At 57.1% G+C, this 18,928-nt stretch overlaps 1 protein-coding gene across 3 annotated transcripts in view; it reads left to right on the forward strand.

The window, feature by feature from the left end:
- Window positions 1–18,928, forward strand: part of KSR1 (kinase suppressor of ras 1) — a 148,200-nt gene that overhangs the window by 109,774 nt on the left and 19,498 nt on the right. For 2 of the 3 annotated variants that reach the window (XM_036267721.1, XM_036267723.1), the window contains exons 4-14: window positions 1,537–1,984; window positions 3,649–3,653; window positions 4,699–4,759; window positions 6,702–6,785; window positions 8,303–8,364; window positions 8,463–8,569; window positions 11,765–11,933; window positions 14,056–14,097; window positions 16,375–16,429; window positions 17,163–17,211; window positions 18,369–18,748. In XM_036267721.1, coding sequence (XP_036123614.1) covers window positions 1,537–1,984; window positions 3,649–3,653; window positions 4,699–4,759; window positions 6,702–6,785; window positions 8,303–8,364; window positions 8,463–8,569; window positions 11,765–11,933; window positions 14,056–14,097; window positions 16,375–16,429; window positions 17,163–17,211; window positions 18,369–18,748 — 1,462 coding nt within the window. The remainder of the gene's footprint in view (window positions 1–1,536; window positions 1,985–3,648; window positions 3,654–4,698; window positions 4,760–6,701; window positions 6,786–8,302; window positions 8,365–8,462; window positions 8,570–11,764; window positions 11,934–14,055; window positions 14,098–16,374; window positions 16,430–17,162; window positions 17,212–18,368; window positions 18,749–18,928) is intronic. The other variant, XM_036267722.1, reaches the window with a different exon arrangement.

Below are 18,928 nucleotides of genomic sequence, written 5' to 3' on the forward strand. Positions count from 1 at the left end.
TCCAGGGTAGAGGTTCATTCTGTCCTGAGTCGTAATCCACCTTCCTGTACTTTCTACTCATCGATAAATATGAGGAGAGAGGTGTCTTCTTCCCCACAACACGGTCCCTACGTGGGGTCCTTGCTCCCGGTCCCCACCCCTTTAGTATCTTCCCGTCTTCTGTGAGGTTAAAACTAAAGTCCAGAGGAAGACATCCAAGGTCCCTCCTGGGCTGGCCCCAGGTAGATGGACCCTCTCACTTCATCTCTTATGTCTCCCTGGCTTGTCCTGACCTCAGAGTGCATGGAACTCTTAGTAGTTATCAGAAGCTTTAGTGGTTACGAGGAGATGCCCTGGCCAGTTTGGCTCAGCAGTTAGAGCGTCGGCCTGCGGACCAGAGAGACCCAGGTCCGGTTCCTGCTAAGGGCACGTACCTCCGTTGCAGTTAGTCCCTGGCCCCAATTGGGGTCATGTGGGTGGCAACCACTCGATGTGTCTCTGTCACATCGATGTTTCTCTCTCTACCTCCTGCTCTGTCTGAAGATAAATGCAAAAATGTCCTTGGGTGAGGATTAAAAAAAAAAAAAAGAAAAAGTGGGGGAAAAAAAAGAGGAAAGTAGTTACTGGGAGCTTTAGTAGTTATCAGGAGGTACTGCGAGTATTCCCTGCCTGTGCGTGTGCGGCTCCCTCTGCCTGGTACACCTGCTCCACCCACCTCTGCCCTAGCTGCTCAGCCCAGGGGCCACCTCCTCCAGGAGGCCCCTCCTCCCCTGGCTGCTTAGCGTCCTCCTCTGTGCTCCCCAGTCCCTGTCCGTCTCTGTCAGCACACAGCTCGCTGCGTTGAGTGTCTGTCATCCTCACTGGACTCCTCAGGCTCGGTGGATGTGTCTGCTCTGTGCCTTGCTACCCCAGTGTGCGGCATGTGCTTGAATGAATGGACAGACGGTGCCATTGAGTTGGAACCCCACAGCGCCTCGCGGTCTCAGCAGCCTCGGGCAGGGGGTCACGGTGGGGGCAGCTGGAAGTCATTCGCTGGCTCCTCTCGTAAGCAAGTAGCTGTTGACTCCTTGTTAGCTGGATTTCTTTTCTAGCAAATTTCCAGGGCAATTCTTGGAAGGTTGGTATGGCCCCCTCTCCTGACCTTTGAATTTTCTCACAGTGGAGTTATCCCTCTACATACCCCAGCTTCTCTTTCCTGACTCTTCAGAGATCGGTTACCACTTCCCTCTGTGAAGTTGCCCGCTTCGGGGCTGGCTTTGCTGGCTCCCCCAGCCCTGCCGGCAGGAGCCCTGCATGAGCCAGCCCCGCTGGTCCTCATTTTCCCTCTGTAAACGGGGCCAGTAAGACCCACGCTGGTGGCTCGTGGTCGGCTAGGAAAGGTGGAAGATGGTGCGCGTGTGGGAGGCCTTTGTCACCAGGTAAAGGCTGGTCACTGAAGCCTTCCGTGAAGGAGCTGTGCAGCCTTGGACGAGGTGTTCAGCCTCTCTGAGCCCTGGCCACCTCCCCTGCCTATTTCTCTAGCCCCAGCCTTCTGTGACTTGACTTCTTGGCCCACAGGAAGGGAGCACAAAGAGGACTCGGGCTGGAGTCCTTTGGATGCGCGACGGGAAAGTGGCTCAGGGTCTTCCATGGACACCCTCTCACCGGCCAGCCTGCACTGGCCCCCGGGGAGCTCCCAGCTGGGCAGGATGGGCAGCAGTGCCCAGGGCCCACGCTCCGTCTCCGTGTCAGCTCTGCCCACCTCAGACTTCCCAGCCTCTGGCCCCAGCGAGGGCCTCACGGACACCTGTATCCCCCTGCACACCAGCGGCCGGCTGACGCCCCGGGCCCTGCACAGCTTCATCACGCCCCCAACCACGCCGCAGCTCCGACGGAAGCCGCCGAGGACGCCGCCCCCACCCAGCCGCAAGGTCTTTCAGCTGCTGCCCAGCTTCCCCACGCTCACCCGGAGCAAGTCCCACGAGTCCCAGCTGGGGAACCGCATCGACGAGGTCTCCCCTATGAGGTGAGCGTTCCTGCCAGACACGTGCCGGATGTGTCCTCCACTGAACGTGTTGACCAGAGCATTCTCATTATGAAGGCAACATAGGCCAAATTGGAAAAGAACATAACATCAACTAATATATAAGTATACACAGTGAAAAGCGAAGGGTGCTCCTGCCTCTCAGCCTGTTCCCCAGACTGCTTCAGCAGCTTGGGCTGGATCCTACTAGATTTGCTTACAAGTTCATGCACACACATGCGCACGCGCACACACACACACACAAAATGATGTTATGTATCAGTCAGGGTAGACTGGGTTATGCTGCAGTGACAAATAACTCCCAGATCTCTGAGTCTTAACACACATTTATTTCTTGCTCATGCTACCTGTCCATCATGGGTCAGCCTCATTCTAGGTCCCAGGCTGATGGAACAGCCACTGTCTGGAACATTCCATTGTGGCAGAGGAAGAAAGATGTTAGATGTGACACACTAGCAATTAAACGCTCTTCCTGCGAGTGCCACTCACCATGCGTGATCCTACCAGACACAGGAACCAAGAACTGTAACTCTCCCTTGTGCCCAGAGGAGAATGGGCTCTCTCTAATGATGATGGAAACCATGTCCTCTGTTCTAGAAGCTGTTTTTCCAACTTTCCTTGGTATCCCTGAGAACTTCATGTCAGTGCCTCTTGAAATACCTTACTGTGTTACTTTTTAAATTTCTTATTTATGTATTTTAAACAGGTAATAATGGTCACATAGTCCAAAATGCAAAAGCTTCGTAGCCCTTGGAGTTCATCCATCTCTGTGGGGTGTATAGTGTAAACTGACCCTCTGCCATCTCTTCTTAGTCACCCAGCTCCCCTTTCAGGGACAACCAGGCTATTAGTTCCGTATATATTTATAATGAACAAACACTTCCTCTTCATATTTTCACATCATTCCATTGCCTAGTGTAACTAAATCCTCCCCTCTTGACGGACATTGAGTTCATCATTGTGCTATTACAAAAGTTGCTCTTGTCACTGTACCCCTGTGGGCAGGGCAGAGGAGGAGAGAACCTTCTCTGGGTCCCTGTTACCTTACACCTGAGGGCTGGCTTCTTTCCTGACATGGACACCCCTTTCCTGGTCTTGGGTGGACTCATTCCCCTGGATCCTGCACATCTCTGGTGGGTTTGAGTATGTCACCCACGGAGAGAAATCCTGGTCCTGCTGCCCTGCTGGGGCCTAGACTGCCCCCCCACACACCCCTCTCGCAGGGACTGCAGCCTTCCCCCACTGACCCTCGTCTCAGCACAGTGAGAACTGCTGTGCGCACACATGGGTGTGGGTGAATCAGAGAGCATGTCCGTGGGCAAAACCCGGGGCGTCCGCTGCTCATTTCCTCCTCAAAAGAGCATTCGGGGGGCTCTGGTCTCATCCTGGCTCCAGGCAGAGAACAGTCTTGGGCAGATGACACCAGTGCCTCAGACCCCACAGCTGGTGGGCTGGCCTTGGCCCGGGCTCCGAGTCCTTCTAGCCCTTCCCATTGAGGGAACGTCCCCACCCGCTCGGCCATCCTCGCCCCAGCCCTCGGTGCTCAGAGCCTCAGCCCACTCCCTCCCAAGGGGTGACGTTCTGGGGGGCCCGCCAAGCCAGCACGGTGACCTGATCCTGCTCTCTCTCTCTCTTGTCTTCTCCAGGTTTGGTAAGAGTGATTCATTTTCGTCCCCTCTGCCTCGGGGAGCTGTTTCTCTGCCGCTGTCCCCATCGGGGGTGGATTTCCCTGACCCCTCTCAGTACTCGGCATTTCCATAGCCCAGAAGCACAGGTGCTGGGAGCTCCCCCGGGAGAAAACTCGGGGACTGGTGGCCTTCACAGGACGAGCTGGCCTCCGCCCAGCCGACAGCTGCTCTGTGAAGCAGAGACCCCGAGGGTGTCCCAGTCCTGCGCGGTCCCCGCGGCAGGCCCTCTTTGCACCTTGCCCTCCCCGAAGGTGACCTCCGGCAGGGAGTATTCACCTGCTGGGCCACCGTGGGCACCCCAAACTCCTGGGGGGGAGGTTCCCCTGTTGGTGTAGGTGGACCTCAGCCATCCACAGACCCCCGCTGCCGTCTCGGGACCCATCTCTTCAGGAGAGGGATGTCCTTGGAGGCAGGGAAGTAGCTCGCCTCTGAGCGCGGCCCCGAGAGGTTCGCCGCCGTGGGAGGGGCGGAGGAAGCGGGCAGCTCCGTTCTCTGTCCCACCCCTCCACCTCCAGGCTGGCAGCAGGGGCTTCTCTCTTCTGAGTCAGAGCGGAGGAAACGGCATCCTCTGCTGCTTCTAATTGTCCCGGTGGAGCTGCAGACGTATCTGGGTTTTGCCTGAGCAAAACAGCAGTTTATTTTTGTCCTGTCCTGAGCTGGCCGAGCAGAGTGATGAGGAGGGGATATCAGGCCCTGACTTGGCCACATGGAGCTGGCTGCAGGACCACCGGGGAGGCGGAGGGTGGGGAGGAGGGAGGATGCATTTCCCTCTCCCCAGGGCACAGGCGGAAACTCCAGGGCAGCAGGCCACATGTGAGGGTGACCATGCCGCCCCTTGGTCCAGCCTGTCCTGTTTGTTTTGATAGATGCAGGTTCAGGGATGTTTCTCTGCCGTTCAGTAAGTTTTCCTGCCCATCTAGCCTGTGATCTCGGACTTAGAAGGTTGCAGGCACAGGCTGTCCCTGCAGGGCTTCCTCCGCCCGCCTGACCTGGCCTCTTTCCCTGCAGATCTCCCGCACGGGTCCCCACAGACGGTACGGAGGGACATCGGGCTCTCGGTGACACACAGGTAGGCCCAGCTGGGCTGGGACGCGCACATGCCGGGATTGCGGTTCATCTCTCTGGGCTCTTGGCTTCTGTTTGTTCTGTCTCTATCACCTGTCACCTCTGTGGACGCAGCCCTGCACTCTGGAACCCTGCCTGTCCCCTGTGGCCACATGGACTTGTCGGGCCCTCCCTTGCACCTCCTTGGGTCTCTTCCTCAGTCTGCTGAGGGCAAACTAAGGTCCCAGGAGAGAAGAGTCACAGTCTCGGGGAGAAGGAGCCGAGAGCTTCTGAGTTCATCCCTGAGGTTCTCGGCCTGGCATCTGGGTTTCCAACAACTCCAGTGACTGGCACTCACACACCTTGGGAAGGGCTGATGTGGGCCCGACGACCAGCAGGACAGCGAGCCGTGTAGCTCTGAGGTCAGACCTGGGGTCCGGCCTCCACTGCACCACATCCCAACTCCGACCTCAGGAGAGTCACCTAACCTCTGGGCTGGTGTCCTTACCTGTGGACTAAGAATCCTGGAGCTGCCTGACTCCCAGGGGTGGTTTAAGAATTGCATGAGCTAATTTATGGACGCATTACAGACTGCTGCTCAAATACGGCTGCTGTTTGTTCTGCTGGTCACTCTGATATACTGTGCTTTTAGAAATCGATTCCTCCAAACTGAGTTCTTTCTGCCCTTAGGCCTCACCACCCCCTGGGCTGGCTCTGGCCTTGTTCTCTGGAGAACACCACCCCCTCAACCCCCACCCTGCCTTCCCATCCATCTATTGTGCTTTTCAGTTTTTTTTTTATTTTGATTTTGTTTGGATTGAAATACATGCATACGTTCAGAATTCCGTAGGTGTAAAGGTGTACATGCTGGGGAGCCCCCTCCTGCTCCGTCGCCAGTTCCCCCCACAGGCAGATCGCAGGCTCCTTGTGTTCCCTGGAGATGTTCGGATACAAGCCAGTGCGAATGTGGTTCTCCCGCTCCTTCCTCACTTTCACACCTTGTGCGCGCTGTCCTCACTTTGCCTTATTTCCCTTTTTAAATTGAGGCGCAATCTGTACACCCTTGTGCACCCGGGTGCAGATTCAGAGTGTTCCAGCCCTAGCAAGTTCTCTTTGGCCCACCCGGAGGTCGCTGTTCACACCTGTCGCCCTGGATCAGGGTTTCTTGTACTTACCCGTATCAGTGGAACCATGCCGTGGCACACCTTCCTTTGTTCACTGACACTGTAATTTGGAGATCATTTCCTATTTGCACAAGAACATCCTTGTTCATTTTCGGGCTGCCTGGTGCTCAGCTGCCTGGTGGACCGTACTTGTCCATTCCCGAGACTCCTCGACAGTGCGGGTAGTTTCCCGGCTCACAGCTACACGTGCTGCACCCGGTAACCTTGTCCGTGCGTCACTTGACATCTGTGGGAGAATCTGTAGGATCAGTCCTAAGGCTGGGACTGCTGGGTCAGACGGTCTGCACACTTGCCCTTTTGGTTGCTGTTGCCAAGTCACCTGCTAGAGACCACACCAACTTTGGGATTTTGACAATGATAACTTTGAGGCTGGGAAATCTTTTTTTTTAATCCTCACCCGAAGATATTTTTATGTTTATCTTCAGACAGAGTGGGAGGGGGAGAGAGAGAGAGAGAGAGAGAGACATCAATGTGAGAGAGACACCTCAGTTGGTTGCCACCCACATGACCCCAACCGGGGCCAGGGACAAACTGCAACCGAGGTACATGCCCTTGGCTGGAATTGAACCCGGGACTCCCTAGTCTGCAGGCCAATGCTCTAACCACTGAGCAAAACTGGCCAGGGCATGTGGCTGGGAATCTGAATGGGGGGCGGCAGGCAGTGGGCCCTGGGTGCCCCTCCCCTCCCAGGGGCTCCTGGTTCCCTAGGCTCATCGGGACCCTTCTCTGCCCCGGACCTGGTCTCCTGGCCCACGCGAGTGTTTCTGTGTGCCCGCCCCGCAGGTTCTCCACCAAGTCCTGGCTGTCGCAGGTCTGCCATGTCTGCCAGAAGAGCATGATGTTTGGAGTGAAGTGCAAGCATTGCAGGTGATGGGTGGAGGGTGGCAGGGGTGGGAGGGGGAACCAGCGGCACACCTGTCATTTAGTCACAGTCCTGCTCCTTGATTATTGGCCTTAGGTCAGTCAGAGCTTAAAGGGTTCTCCTAAACCTACCATTCGTGGTCCCATTCAGCACACCAAGGAGTGATCAGCCCTCTCTAGGGAGATTAAGGAAGCATCAAGCAAGGCACTCCCAGAAGAAGGGAATATTTGAGGTGGGCTTTGCAGGATGAACAGAAGTTTTCCAGGTGGCCCAAGGGGGAAAGTGAATTCCAGGCCAAGGGAGGATCTCGTACAAAGGCAGAGAGGAACGGGAGGACTGCTGGGGAAACTAAGACGCTCTGAAATTAGCCTTACATTTTAGCACACAAGAGATAGGAAACAGGGACAGACAGTGGGAGGAACAGACGGCGCGTGGACACAGAGAAGGAAAGAATGCAAATTCTGTACAAATCCAACTTTCTTTTTTCCTACCATTGTGGTTTCGGTAGGGGAAGAGGACAGGGGACAGTGCGGTGGGAACAGTCTGGCCTCTCCTCACAGAGGGTGGACCTGGGGTCTCTGCTCCCGCCGCTTTGCCCTGCGTTGCTGTGACCTGGGGAAGGTGCTTGCCCTTTCTGGGCACTTTTTTTTTTGTGTCACGTATACATCTGGGGAGACGATTCCAGGTCCCTCCGTCAGGACTGGTCCAGGCACCTGAGCTAGTGTGAGTAAAACAGGCAGGTTCCCGCGAGACCATAGGCAGTGGGTCCCGCCCGTGTCAGCTGGACAAATTGTGTTTTCCTGACGACTCTCCTGACCACCGAGGGGATGTCAGAGCTTCCTCTCAGTGTAGTCTGCTGTGGCTCCTGGCCATTTGGCTTTAAACTGGGGGCCTCCAGCTCCCTCTCAGGTAGAGCCTTCCGTGTGGGGAGGGTGACTCCCGAGCCCCGCACCGCAGTTGCAGAGTGAGGTTGGTAGGGGCCCATGCTACAGCGAGAGCCCCACACACAGTGCAGCGGGCAGGACCCAGCCAGCACCCGGCCCTTTCCATCCTGCCCCGCCCTGCTGACCCCCGGACCACGTGGTCCGAGCTGGAATGCAGCCGGAGGGACTGCCCCTGCACCCCCGGGGCATCCTTTGGTGGTGCAGACATTCTCCTTCTGGCTCACCTTATTTTGTAAGTTCAGATTCCTCTGGAGCTTTCTGACGCGGGCGAAGGGTCTCTCTTCTCTAGAAAAGAGAACCACATGTGCGACCCACATGTGACAAGTTCCGTGGGTCTAACGGAGCCCTCCTTACTCTGAGGACCGGGCAGGTGGCAGCGGGCATGTGGTGACCCTCAGCAGACAGAGCTGCTCGTGCTGTTACCATCAGTTCTACATTCTGAGCCACTGTTCGTGGAGAGACTTGTGGGGACCGGAGCAGCGGGGGAGTTGCACAGGGCTGCCAGGCAGTGCTGCTGCCCCAGCCGCGCCCAGGGAAGCGGGTGGCCGTCCACGCACTGACCCCATGTTCTTTCCCAGGTTGAAGTGTCACAACAAGTGCACAAAAGAAGCCCCCGCCTGCAGAATATCCTTCCTTCCGAGTGAGTGAGCTGCGCTTTCTCTCCTCTGCCTTCTGAATCTGGGGTGAGTCTTTCCTTAGCGCAGTCTGTTCCCTGCTGATGGGTTCCCCTCTCTTCAGTGGCTAGGATTCGGAGGACAGAATCTGTCCCTTCGGACATCAACAACCCCGTGGACAGAGCAGCCGAACCTCATTTTGGAACCCTTCCCAAAGCACTGACAAAGAAGGTACGTTGGACACTGGCCTGGGGGGGTCTGTTGCTTCTGCCAGGAGATGCCCCCCGCCCCCCGATTCCTCTCTGTAAAGCCCCTAATGCAGAGGCCCAGCATGACAATGCAACCCGGATCTGTGGCCAGAGGGTGGCTTCCAGGGATCCTATCTTTAGCCATTTAGCAAACTTCACATTTCTAGTTGCATGCCTCTTCCCTTTTCGAGCCGATATTTCACTGACTGTGAGTCAGGAACTTTTCCCAGTGGTGTTTCCTTTGACCCTCCGAGTCGCTCTAAAGGCTCATGATGACATCACCTCCACTTTACAGAAGAGGAAGCCCTGTGAGTGAGACAGCCCAGCCCCCATACGTGCATTTCTTCACGGGGCCGGGCCGGGCCTCTCTGCCGGTGCAAACAGGCGCCCTCTGCAGCTGGGCAGTCTCCAGGCCTGTGTCCCCACTGAGGGTCTGCAGACCTGTCATGGCCCCGTGCACAGGTGTTCGTGGTGTCTAGGAGGCACCCGTGCTGATGGCTTCTGACGGCCACCTCACCTGGTGACCACGGAGTGGTGGCCTCGCCCAGGGCGCTGTGGGTGTGGCTGTTTCAAGCATGTTCCGTCCCAGCCCCAGACTAGGGCTTAGCATGTACTCGCCTCCCTGTAGAGGGGCCGGGTGACGGGGCTGTGTCTGGCCTTCAGTGGCTTGGGCCAGCCTGGGTGGAGGTTTGGCGGGAGGGAACAGAGGCAGGTAGCATGGCCAGTTAACAGCGAGGACCCTGAACATGCAGCTTGGGGGCTGCCCCGGGAGAGTCCAGGGCCACTTGTTACTGTCAAGCAGGAGGCCAGCTGCCACAGACCTGGTATCTCTTATGGGTCCGTGTCTCCTCTCCTGCCTCTCACCTGGCGTCACGTTGTCCCTCTGATGATGGCATTCCCACCAGGAATGGAGAGGGGAATGGGGAGATGATAGGATCCACAGTCCTGAGTTCGAGTCCTGACGGTTCCCTTTATTCTGTGACTCTCCCTCTCTGAGCCTCAGTTTTCCTAGTTTGTAAAGGGGGATAACCCTCATTCACAGGGTGCTGTGAGGGTAACAAGATAATGTTCAGGAACTTGCTTGCCAGGAGCAGGACCATTGGTCACTGTGTCCATCTCCAGCCTGTCCCAGATGGGCGCAGTCCCTCGGTGGGGTGCCGAGTCCCCTGGCCACTCCCCATCTTACCAGCTTGTTTCTGCACGTGCTCACTCTCTCCAGCCCCACGAAGTGCACCCTGCCTCGCACACCCCTCACTCACCTCGTGTCCACCCGCACCCTGGCACGCACACGCATGCATTTCCACCCACCTGGACTCCCACCCCTCACCCTCCTGTCAGTTCTCGAAACCCACTCAGGGTCCCTCCTCCTCCACCAGCCCCTCTGCCCGCACCTGCTCGGCCCTTACCCAACACAGAGCTGGGTCTCGGCTCACTGAGAGCTGTGGCCGGGTGTCGGCCTTTCCATACCCCATTCATGGTCGCTGTCATAACTCACCAGGTGCCAGGCATTGTGCTCAGGGCCGTGTTTATCCCATTTGTCTCTCAAGCGCTGGCCTGTCTCTCTGACCTCTTCTCTAGCCCTCTGGCCGCCCTTCCCCCACCCTCGCTCAGACAGGCTGTGCCTGGAACTCTCTTCCCAGAAGTCACACCATCCCTGTCCTCAGGGAAGCCCGGACGGGGCCTCGGGCCCAGGCCCCTGGCCGCACACTCTCTTTCCAGCACTGATCACGCCTGACAGGCGGTCACCGTTTCCTGTCCGTGCCCCACCCCCTGCAGAGCTCTGAGGCCGGGCCGCATTGTCTTCGTCCTGCTGGGCCCTGACGCCTGCCTTGGTGCCTGGCACACCATAGGCAGGGGCAGTGTTTGTACTGAGTGTTGAGCAGATGAGCAACCCCATGAGGCATCAGCTAACACCTCAGCTTTATAGGTGACACACTGGCTCAGAAAGGTGGGGTGGTTCGGCCAGGCTCACACGGGTGCTGTGTGGAGGAGAGGCGCTGGGGTGCAAGCCTGCCTCGTAGCCACTCCCCTGCCCTGGCTGCCCGGCCCAGACCAGGACGGAGGGTCCTGGCCTTGGAGCGGGATCAGGGGTGATGAGGTCTCAGTGGGTGCAGCTCCCTCCCTCTCTTTAGCTCGGCGCCAGGCAGTGCTGACTGTCCCTGGGCAGCGAGGCCCCGTGCACAGCTTAGTGGATTCAGAGTCTGCTGCACACCCAGAGCTGTTAGGGCCCGCAGGGGAGAAACCTGTTAAAGTTAGCGTTTGACCCAACTTTTTGACCAAGGAATTCCTCCCCCACCCGCTGATGTTTGTGCCTGGGACAGTGACCACCTAACAGACTCAGTACCCTCCCTGGACCCGTCTCTCAGGTGGTCCTTGGGCCTTCTGGGCCCGAACACTGGTGGTCTGAGAAGAGCGGAGGGAGCACTGTCAACTCTGCTGTCACCACACTGCACAAGTGCTCGTCAGCGGCTGAATGTAATCCATTAAAATCCCTACTGTGGCCCTGGCCGGTTTGGCTCAGCGGTTAGAGCGTCGGCCTGCGGTCCGGAGACACCCGGGTTCAGTTCCCGCTAAGGGCACGTACCTCGGTTGCAGTTTGTCCCCGGCCCTGGTTGGGTCGTGCAGGTGGCAGCCACTCCATGTGTCCCTTTCACGTCGATGTTTCTCTCTCTCCCTCCCACTCTATCTGAACAAAATATCAAAAAATGTCCTCAGGTGAGGATAAAAAAACCCTACTGTGTGCTGGCACAGAGCCGGCACTGGGTGTCTGGTGAGCAGGCGTGGCCCCTGCCCCCGGACGACTCAGTGCGGGGAGAGACATTCTTCACAGAGCCACCCAGGGGACCCGCAGTGGGCAGACCGCGGAGCAGGTGCCCTGAGGAGAAGTGCCGGGGGCTGTGGCAGCCGCGGGAGGGTAACGAGGAGGAGCGTGGTCCCAGCAGGGCTCAGGAAAGGCTTCCAAGAGGAAAGTGTGTTTGAGGTGAAATAAGATGAGCAGGAGAGTCCTCTAGGGGACGGGCATTGAGGAGAGGATCCAATGTGCCATTCTTCCTTCAAACCTTAGACCGGTAAACTGTCAGGAGACCGGGGCTGACCTCTTCATTTCTCCGTGTGGAAGGGAGGGTCCCGGCGGGGCAGTGACAGCCCCTGCCCACTTCCCATGTCTCTGGTCCTGCAGGAGCACCCTCCGGCCATGAACCACCTGGACTCCAGCAGCAACCCGTCCTCCACCACGTCCTCCACACCCTCCTCGCCGGCTCCCTTCCCAACATCGTCCAACCCACCCAGTGCCACCACGCCCCCCAACCCCTCACCTGGCCAGCGGGACAGCAGGTTCAACTTCCCAGGTACCACACCTCTGGGCTGTTTGGGGCTCTTAGGGATGGGGTCCCCTGCCCTTCTCAGCGCACCGCAGCGGCTAAAGGTCAAGCTCTGCAGCCAGTAAGGGTACTTGCGGGGAGCCCGGCGCTGTGCTGAGCTGAAGTACATCACTGTGTTGAAACTTGATAACAGCTCTGAGGTAGATGCTCTTATTGCACCCATTTTACAGATGGGAACACCAGGTTTGGAGAGAGGAAGTGGCTTGCCCAAGCTGTATAGCCTGTAAACAGTAGAGCCAGGATCAAAGCCGAGTCTGTCTGCCATGAAGCCTGTGTTCTCGACATCATCCCCATGCTGTACACGCCTGGCTTCTCCTGGGCCTTGCTCACCCACTCAGGGCTGCTGAGCTCCCAGGAAGCCTGGCCGGCGGCACAGGGAGCCAGGGCAGACCACAAGGGCCGGGAGAGGGATCCTGGCCGCAGTCACTGACCTGCCCCGAGCTCTGGACAAGCTCCGTGAACGGAAGTGTTTGTTCTCTTTGCCATAGAATGAGACCCAGTGAAGCTGGAATTAGGTTACCCTGTGTGTCGGTGACCATACTGAGTCCCACAGGGGTCTCATGCTGGAGCAGACTGGCCAGCGCTGACCTGACTCGGCCACAGCCCAGGCTGCCCTGCGCTCTGTGGGACCAGGACCCCTCCCTCTTGGCCAGGCTGGGTGTCCTGCCTCCCCAGGGGGAGGAGTGGAGCCCACTTGTCCACTTGAGGACGGAGCCGTGGCCTTGGCCTCCCTGGCAGCTCCTGGCAGCACCCTTGGCCTGCAGTGTATTTCAGTTGGCAGCTGGAGGAAGGAGGGGCTGCGGAGGGGCCGCCAGGATGCTCCGGGCCCAGCCACAGGCCCATTGCCAGCTTCCGCCCGTGGGGTCCAGGTCAGGCCGGCCTGTCACCAGCTCCTGCGGCTCCAGGCCCAGGAGGACAGACTTACAGCTCTTCCTGTGCCAAGAGACCCCCAGCTGGGGCCACCCGCAGCCAGCGGGGAGCCTGGCAACCTCTCTGGGACCTTCTCAGCAGGATTCCAGGGACTTCTCTGGGGGATGGTGCGAGGCTGAGATTTTGTAGGAATCATTTTTCTGTTTTGCTGTCCCTTCACCTTAATATGCACGTGGCTACGTATCTCCTGACGTTAATGCATCGTCCTGGCCCCATCCCCTCCCTGCCGATAAGTGATGGCCTATTTGATTAACCCCTCTCCCAGTCTGCTTTGTCATTAATAGGCTCTGACACTGGGCCTTTTGCTAAACCTGCCAGTTTGGGATTCTCTAAAAGGAAGGACCTGTTTGAAAAACAAAAGCCACAGAGAAAGTCCTTTTTGTGATGTCAGCCGTAGTCTCAGCTTTCTCTGATGTCACCGGGCTGGGCCCGCATTGTCCTCTGCACAGAGCCCTCTCTCTCCAGGTCCTGTTATCTGTGGGTCACGGCAGTGCCTGGGGCTGGGCTGGCGGGGGGTCTGTCTGGGGAAGAAACTCCTCCGTCCACCCACTCTTCTGTGCAGGGGCATTTCAGCTTATCTTCCAGGATAAACCTGGGGAAAGGTTAATTAATACCGCGTTTTACAGTACAACTGGAGAGATCAACCAACTTCTCAAGGTCCCAGAGCCTCATAAATGGCAGAACTGGGGTTAGCACATGATGTGACGAAGTTTAGAACCCAAGCGAGTCCCATAACTTATTTTTAAGAGAGGATTTCTTTTTCCTGGATGGTGAAGTCGAGTCTCGGAAGGCTCAGCACCACGGTTAAATGTTCTCAGAATCATTGTTTTTCTCCTGGGCTCCTGCACATTTCACAGAGAAGCAGGCCTGGGAGGTGAACAGAACGGCCCAGGGCTCTGCAGCAAGGTGGCCATGGAGACGGGGTCTCTGCGCCCCAGTCCCCGTGCAAGCCCCTTCGCTCTGGGGCTCCTGCCAACACCTGCTTTCTCCCAGCTTTTTTCCTCCTCCCTGCATGATCACCCGGTCCTGGCCAGGCCCACATGGGGCATACCTGCCCCAGCCCCATAACCAGACCCTCCCTCCCAAGCCCATGCCTGTGTTCCTCCCCTTTGCTTCATTTGCTGTTCTGTGTGTGACTCACCTCCTCTTCTGTTTAAAGCTGCCTACTTCATTCATCACAGACAACAGTTTATCTTTCCAGGTGAGTTCTTTGCATGGTTCCACTAACTGCCCTTGCTGCGACCCCTCTCTCCAGCCCACCTGGGCACCCTCGCCTTGGGCTCCTGGGAGGTGCTTGAGTCGCATACCCACCTATTTTGAGAGCTTCCTGTCTCTTGAAGCTGGAAGAGGGGGCGGGGTGAGTGGTAGACTTCACAGGGGCAGTGACGTGCTGGGAGGGACTTTGGCACCCATCCTGCCCAGCCTCTTGCACAGAGACTATAGGCCACTTGTCCAGGGTCACACAGCCAGGAGGTGGCAGAAACTAAGTTTGCATAATGGGGGAGAGGACTTTTTGCTGATGCCTTAGGAGCATCTGTCCTGATACCTTCCTCTGCACAATGACAAGAAACTGCTGCTCTCTCTCAGGGAAGAAAGGCAGTTCGGGAAGGTCTGGAGGCTTCACTTACTCACTGGGCTTCACCCTCCAGAGCCTTGTTGCACAGCACCATCTGCTGGCCATTTATTGGCAATGCCTCCTTAAAGAAGAAAGTTTAAAGAAAAAAATTTTCAATCCAGTAAAACAGTCATTCATTGATCCCCTTCCACAAAAACTGTTTTGCGCACCTACTATGTGCCAGTCTTTGCATTTGACTACATTCCTGCCCCTAAGGCATTTATACGATCAGTCCTCAATAGCTGAAGGCGACAAGCATTGTAAGTAATCTGCAACTTTAAATCTTAATTTAGCCATGTGAAGGTGCTCTGTGTTTTAGACAAAGAGTGTAGCTAATTGTTTTTTTCCCTGGGTTAAACAGGTCTGTGCCAAAGTCATGGTATTTTGGTTATTCCAGGCTTTTCTGTACCCAACACAGCTGTGTTAGGGGAGTGACTTGGAGCATTTAGCAGTTTCCAGAGGCCCCTCTGAGGCGTGTGCAGGCTGCCGTGGTCAGGGCAGCTCCCCGGGCCGCCTGTGTGGTTTCGTCCCAGTACAGCTGTGGTTTCCCTCCGGATCCTCCCTGGTTACCGGCTCCAGGATGGCATCCAGGGCAGTACCCCTCTTCTTCAGGAAGGGTCCATTTTGCCATGAAGATACGTTGTGGGGAGGGGAGGAAACTGTATTTCTATTAAAATAAACATGGACACGTTTTAGAGCAGAACGCAAAGTATACTCTTAACGTTTAAGGGCAAGTATACAGCTTTAGGGACGTTTTGCCCTTCCTCCCGGGGTGCTGCTTCTCCCTGAACACCCCACCCCAAGCCTATTTTTCTTCTGTGGGCACATTTGCGTAGTGCTGGGTGGGAGAGACGGTGGGCCGTCCTGGCGGTCTGCGGCCATGATGTGGTGGAGGAGGAGGAGGCCTCGGCAGTGCCCTGCAGGGCCTGGGGTCCCCAGGAACCACACACGGGATGTTGGGTGCATGTGTGCATTTCCTCATGGCCTCCCGCAGGTTCTTGAAGTCTGTGAGGTTCCAGAGAGGTCGAGAACCTGTGGTTTAAATGACCTTCAGGGGTAGCCTGGAGAAAGCCCTGGAGGGGAGCTGAGGGCGGTGGGGTGGCTGACGGGGAGGCTCTGTCCTAGAAGGAGGGGAGGCCGCTGGTTAGCCTGAGTCACTGCTAGCTGCAGCCTGCCTCCCGCGGAGCTGTTGGAGGGGCTGGGGAAAAGAAAGGGGCGGGCAGCAGGAGTAGCTGAGGAGGGTTTGGCCTGGAACACATGGGTTTCACCCTGGGGTGACCCTCTGTCTGGTGTCCCCTGTGCAGCTTCCAGTGCTAAGACCGGGAAGACCCCGGGCTCGGGTCAGCCCCAGCTCGAGTGTGGACTGTGCACTTCTTCTCCCCAAGAGCTGTCCACCAGCGGGTCAGACCGGAAGCCGAGGGGGCGGGGCTCTAGCTTCCGCCAGAAATTGCGAGCCACTGTGCCGGGCGCCAGGTGCTGGGCTGAGTGAAGGAGTCCTCAACCAGCCCGGCCTCCCGACCCAGCAGGAGGTCTGGCCCGCATCCAGTAAACAGAAGCCCAGCTTGCTTTCGCCACTTGCTTGTATGAGGCAGTTGGAGCACAGGGGAGGGGTATTCACTGAGAAGTCTCAACTTCCTGGCCACCGGGGGTCCCCGTTAGGGACAAACCAAGTGCTGCAGGGGCTGCATTCAGGTTCAGTTTTAGGAAAAGCACAAGGTGGGCCTCGTGGAAAGGGCCTGGGGAACACGCGTGGAACCCCGTGAGGGGCTGCTGGGGGAGAGCCAGTTCCCTCGGTGTAAGCACTGTCTTTCAGGGCGGTGGGAAGGTGGTCTCATTCTTCGTATTTGTTTTTGTTTCCTCCAGACATTTCAACATGTCCACCGGCAGCCCCGTGCCCCGACGCAGCAGACAGTACCCGGTAGGCATGCCTGTGCTGAGTTCCCTTTCTCCTCCCTGGGGACTTGTGACAGCTGGATTACATCCCTGATCTCCCCCCACCCACCCCTTAAATCTCTGACCTCCCACTCTGCATGTTGCTGTGTACCTGCCAGCCAGAGGGCAAACCTGGGGCTAATTCGCCCTCCGGGCCCATGAACTCAGAGGGGTTTTATTAGCCTCTTTTTGGCGCAGTCAGCATTGGATGGGGCTCTAAACTTGACCCAGGAGGAGGGGGCAAAGGGCACTCAGAGTTAGTGAAACTACTAAAAATAGCTCCTGCTTATGGAGCCCTTTCTCAGTGTCAGGCCATGCTGAGCACCTGGCTCGTGTTCCCAAGTAGGTATTGAAGCCAGCTCAGAGAGGTTAAGAAATTGCATAAAGTCACACAGCTAGGATGTGACAGAACCAGTTCTCAAGGAGAAAGTCGAGTTCTGTGCTGTGTCAGAACCCCCATAGTGGTTGTCAGATTTGAAAGGGACTTGGTGGTCACTGCCCACCCCTCGGGTTTGTCTGGAGAAGGGAATTGGGACCTGGTCCTCGGCCTCCTGACTTGTTTCCACAGCATCCAGACTGCCTTTCCCAGGTGGGTCACAGTAAGGTTCCAAGCCTGGTGGCCTTTTCTCAGACCTCACATGGGAATCAGTCCCCAGCCCAGCGGAGAGCGGAGTGGCCCACCCTCGGGGTCTCCTTGACAAACCCCGTTTTACTCTTAGACTCGAGGAGCAGCCGAAAGCAGACGCGTTGGAGGATCATGAAGTGGAGGTGAGCCACAGACAGTGCCTTCGCTCCCTCTCCCTCTCCCCGGGCCGTAGGTGAGGCGGTGCACGGGCGTGGGGCCCTGGCCAGCCATTCCAGGTGCCTGCCGCGGCAGATGTGGACAGATGTGCACGGCAGGAAAGAATGATGAGGGATGCAGTGAAGCAAGCTTCCTTTTTTTTTTTCTTTCTTTATTGATTTTTAGAGAGAAGGGAGAGAGAGATAGAAACAGCCCAGCCTCTCCACTCCATGTGGGTTCTGATTAATTGATCTCAGTGGTGGTTTGGGTACTGGGAGTTTAAAAGCCCCCAACCCCGCCCAGGTGACTTTTTTTTTTTTTTCTTTATTGATTTTAGAGAGAGGGAAAGGGAGGAGAAAGAAAGAAACATGGATGAGAGAGAACATCAATTGGCCGCCTCCTGCATGCCCCCCACTGGGGATCAGGCCCACAACCTGGGCATGTGCCCTGACCAGGAATCGAACCAGTGACCTCTTGGTACATGGGTCGATGCTCAGCCACTGAGCCACACCAGCCAGGTGCAAGCTTCCTTTTGCTTTTCTGTTTTAGAGGCTCAAGTAAGCTCTTAGTTCCCGTGGTTCCTGCCCCCAGCCTGGAGACTCTGTGTCTGTCTATCTGGGGTGGGGCCAGGCTCTGTTGTCAAAGCTCCCAGTGATTCTGATTGTAGCCAGAGCCCAGACCACTGTGTGACCCTTGAACCACAGTGTCAGCTGAGCCTGGCTCCCTGCAATGCTAGCAGAATGTTAACAGTCTGATTAACTCCTGCCCAGAGCAGAGTCAGAAAATCTGTGTCTGAACAAAAGAGCACCCAGAAGGAAGGAACGCGGTTCAGTTCTCCATGTCAGGGGATGCTAGTCCTCTTCCCTACTGACTAGAGGCCGCTCAAGGGTAGATCTTGGAGTGTTGGGGGAAAGAAGGGCCTCAGGCCCACCGAGGCCATGAGCCATATTTCGTGGATGAGGACGCTGGGCTCCATGGTGCTAGGACCTGCCTGTCATCCCCAAAAGCCAGTGCAGAGCTGGACCGGAACCCGGGCCTCCCGACCCCATGCGTGTCCGCCTCCCTTACCTGACTGGGGCTCTGGGGCCCACATCTGCTGAGCCCACATCTGCTGCCCTCTCTGTTCTCCCTCCTGTTCTTCCAGGCTGAGGAGCCGGAGGCTGGCAAGTCAGAGGCAGAAGACGATGAGGACGAGGTGGACGACCTGCCGAGCTCCCGCCGTACCTGGCGGGGCCCCATCTCTCGGAAGGCCAGCCAGACCAGTGTGTACCTGCAGGAGTGGGACATCCCCTTTGAGCAGGTGGAGCTGGGCGAGCCCATTGAGCAGGGCCGCTGGGGCTGGGTGCACCGTGGCCGCTGGCACGGCGAGGTGGCCATCCGCCTGCTGGAGATGGACGGCAACAACCAGGACCACCTGAAGCTGTTCAAGAAAGAGGTGATGAACTACCGGCAGACCCGGCACGAGAACGTGGTGCTCTTCATGGGGGCCTGCATGAACCCCCCCCACCTGGCCATCATCACCAGGTAACCCAGCCTCGGCGCTCGCTGGGTGGCTGCCGCAGCCTTCCCTGCCTGGGGGCCCTGTTAGCCCTGTTGTGTATGTGGACGCCCTGAAGGGTGTGGAAGTTTTTTTGTTTTTATTTATTTTTTCCTATAGCTGACTTGCAATAGTATATTAGTTTCAAGTGTACAGCATTGTGATTG

The sequence above is a fragment of the Molossus molossus genome, unplaced genomic scaffold (genome assembly GCF_014108415.1).
Source record: "Molossus molossus isolate mMolMol1 unplaced genomic scaffold, mMolMol1.p scaffold_m16_p_19, whole genome shotgun sequence".
NCBI classification, from domain to species: Eukaryota; Metazoa; Chordata; class Mammalia; order Chiroptera; family Molossidae; genus Molossus; species Molossus molossus.